The sequence below is a fragment of the Gymnoscopelus braueri genome (assembly GCF_963280865.1).
Source record: "Gymnoscopelus braueri genome assembly, chromosome: 5".
NCBI classification, from domain to species: Eukaryota; Metazoa; Chordata; class Actinopteri; order Myctophiformes; family Myctophidae; genus Gymnoscopelus; species Gymnoscopelus braueri.
The window spans coordinates 42,770,338-42,773,277 of NC_137606.1; the positions used below are offsets into that span (position 1 = coordinate 42,770,338).

The 2,940-nt window shown below is 41.4% G+C and overlaps 1 protein-coding gene across 1 annotated transcript; it reads right to left on the reverse strand.

The window, feature by feature from the left end:
- Nucleotides 1–1,327: 1,327 nt before the first annotated feature.
- On the reverse strand, nucleotides 1,328–1,573 carry LOC308085132 (cytochrome c oxidase subunit NDUFA4-like; the record flags this gene model as incomplete). The annotated part of the gene is made up of 1 exon (XM_080428216.1): nucleotides 1,328–1,573. One exon carries the CDS (start codon nucleotides 1,571–1,573, stop codon nucleotides 1,328–1,330), a length of 246 nt encoding a protein of 81 aa, XP_080284342.1.
- Between the last annotated feature and the right edge of the window lie 1,367 nt (nucleotides 1,574–2,940).

Below are 2,940 nucleotides of genomic sequence, written 5' to 3' on the forward strand. Positions count from 1 at the left end.
ACGTGCCTGATCAAATACATACACTCACCCACCATGTGACCACACGACTTGAATACACACTGTCTTATCCAGCTCAACACCTTAGTGTGAGTATTCTCAAGTTAAGAGCTTTTTTTGTTGGACTGGACACATGTTGCCCCTTTTCAGAGATCGGGGTAGGTCTAACTAAAGAATAACACAAATAATTATTCATTGTAATCATCAAATGCATTCATTCATTCATCACGTGACCACAAGACTTGAATACACAGTGTCTTATCCAGCTCAGCACATTAGTGTCCATCACCTCAGGTGTGTGTTTATGCCAAGTACCAAATATTTACACTTCCCTGTAACTTTGCGTATGATAATTGACTCTACTTATTTTCCCTTCTGAAGAATGACATGATGTCCATACAAAGTGGAGAATTGTAGCCTGGCTCCAGACCATAGACCCCACCCACTCCACTGAGTGGACTGTACCAGGTGACAGATGTCTTGACACTATTTCAGATTGTATTGTTTGGATGGTCTACTGGTCAGTGCACAAATCCACAATCCAATTTAGCTTATTCAGTGGCCTAAAAGAGCATACCATCAATGTTCTTCTTAAGACTCAAGAAACCCTATTATTTTTAACGATACTGATCAGGAGCATTATTTTGCTCTGTATGGAGAGTTTTGACATTTCTGGTGGGCTCCTCCTAACTTTGGTGCTTTTATCCGCTCTTGGTGAATTTGAAAAAGAGCATTAAGCTGATTGATCGTAGTGGAATACATAAAAAATAAGTTTAAGAATCTTTAGACAGCGTTTCAGAGGGAACTGAAGGTGACCAACAACAGCAAGACATCTGGCTCGAAGGCTGTTGCGTTATTTGACATGGTGATTTCTCTCTATTTTTTTAAATGCAATTCATGGAAGCTTGTAACCAAAAATAATTTCACCCACTCTTTTACATGCACCTGTAAACTTTGAATGTGACAATACACTTTTCAAGTTCATTCCACTGCCATCTATTTCAAACATCATTTGTGGAATATGGTAATATGGGGTAAATAGACCACACAAGTCCGAAATGATGCAAGTTGGGAATGCCCATGAATGGAGATTTCTGTGTGTACCTTTATGAGGTATGTACCAAATATGAAGTCCAAGCCAGTCCATGACGTAAGTACTATGAGGACATATTGATGACATCAGGGTACTCCATATAGGGAGAGGGGGTTTGTGGAATTATCAATATTTTGTGGAGATCTGCTGATACCAAGTTCAATGGGGAGGGGGGGGATCACTTGTTCTTTTTCTTCTCAGGTGCCTTTGATCTTGTTCCATGCAGAAGATATGATTTTAGAAGTCAGGACCATTCTTCTTCAGATTGCTGTAGTCCATGTTAACTGTGAAAAGCTTGAACTGATCATCTGGGGCCAGCTTGGTCCAGGGCTCTTGGTTCTTCTTGTCCCAGCATATATCAGGGTTCTTGACGAGGGTCCGACCGAAGAACGCAAAGAACATTGCCCCCGCACCACCACATAAGATGAAGAGGGGGATCAAAGCTGGGTGGCTTCTCAGTTGTTTTGAGACTGTGCCTAGCATTCTGACATTGATGGTTTAGTTCTCCCAAAATAATGTAGCAACTATGGGACCGGTGTGCACGACCTATAAGTACGGTCTATGTCAAGCGATCTGTCGAAAGGTTTTCCTGTTCCTTTTATACACCATTGTCGTGATGATGTCCATATTTGCTTGCCGAAGATGTCCATATATAGAGATGACTGACATCATTGTAGTGATGTCATAGACTGCCCTCGAAATACTCTGACAATGTGATGTCATAGATAACTGATGTCTTAGACAGGCCTCGAAGTTCTCTGACAACGGATATTAGTTATAACAAAGGAACAGAAAATAAAGTGCATAGAAGGCATAGAGGAGAACATGCACTGACTGCATGGCCTCTTTTCACAGCCGCCCCCCAAATTACCCATCACATCTCTGCTGTGTTTATCCACTTAAACCCTCTACTTAGGTCACTGGGGTCACCCAGGGATGCTCCGTTTTTTTTTTCTTTGCCAAAAATAGCTGATCTACAAGCTCATAACAGAAATCCTTCACTTGGACTTATGTTATTTCAAAACAACACATTTTCTTTCAAATGACAAAAAAAAAGACTAACAGTTTCCCTTTTAATTAAAAAAAATCACACCCAGTGTGAAGTGGGCGGTGTGGTCACAGTGGTCATCACAGTGATGGAAGTTCACTTAAAGAAAAGTTATATTGTGGACCAACCATTGTACACCCCTAACTTAAGAAAAAACATAAATGTGTTTTTTTTAAGTGCATAGTCCTATTTATAGGGCTATGCACATGTGTCATGTTTCACTAGCCAATCACAGTCCTGAATAGACTGTGATAGGCCAATCACGGTGCAGGGTTAGGGGGGTACACTGGTGGCCAATCACAGCGCAGGGTTGGGGGGGTGCAATGTCCAAACCTCACATATAGGGGCGGTTTCACCGCCCAAAAATAGGTGAAAAAAATAGAGATGAAGATCGAAATCCGGTTCTATAAGCCTTATATTATTGATTCCTTATAGTATAAGGAATCAATAACTTTTGAGCTTATCAATACTCCTATCGAGTCTAGCGAGTGGGAAGTGATGTCATCGAGAGACGAGAGTCATGTAATAAGCCCTCATAAAACTCATAATAATCATAACACAAATATATACCTCATAAGGTCAAGTATTACAATACTTATAATTACTGTATTTTTTGGGGGCTGTGACGACCCATCCTATTGTGTGTAGTGTTGCTGTGAGTTCTAATGGTTTTCTGTTTCTGTGTAGGAGGAGGGGACCAGCCTGCAGGGGTGTGCCTAGACGACGAGGCACACCTGACTCCAATCACCTGCTGGAGTATTTAAGCAGGCTGGTCAGGGCCATTCTCTCTCTCTCCCCTACA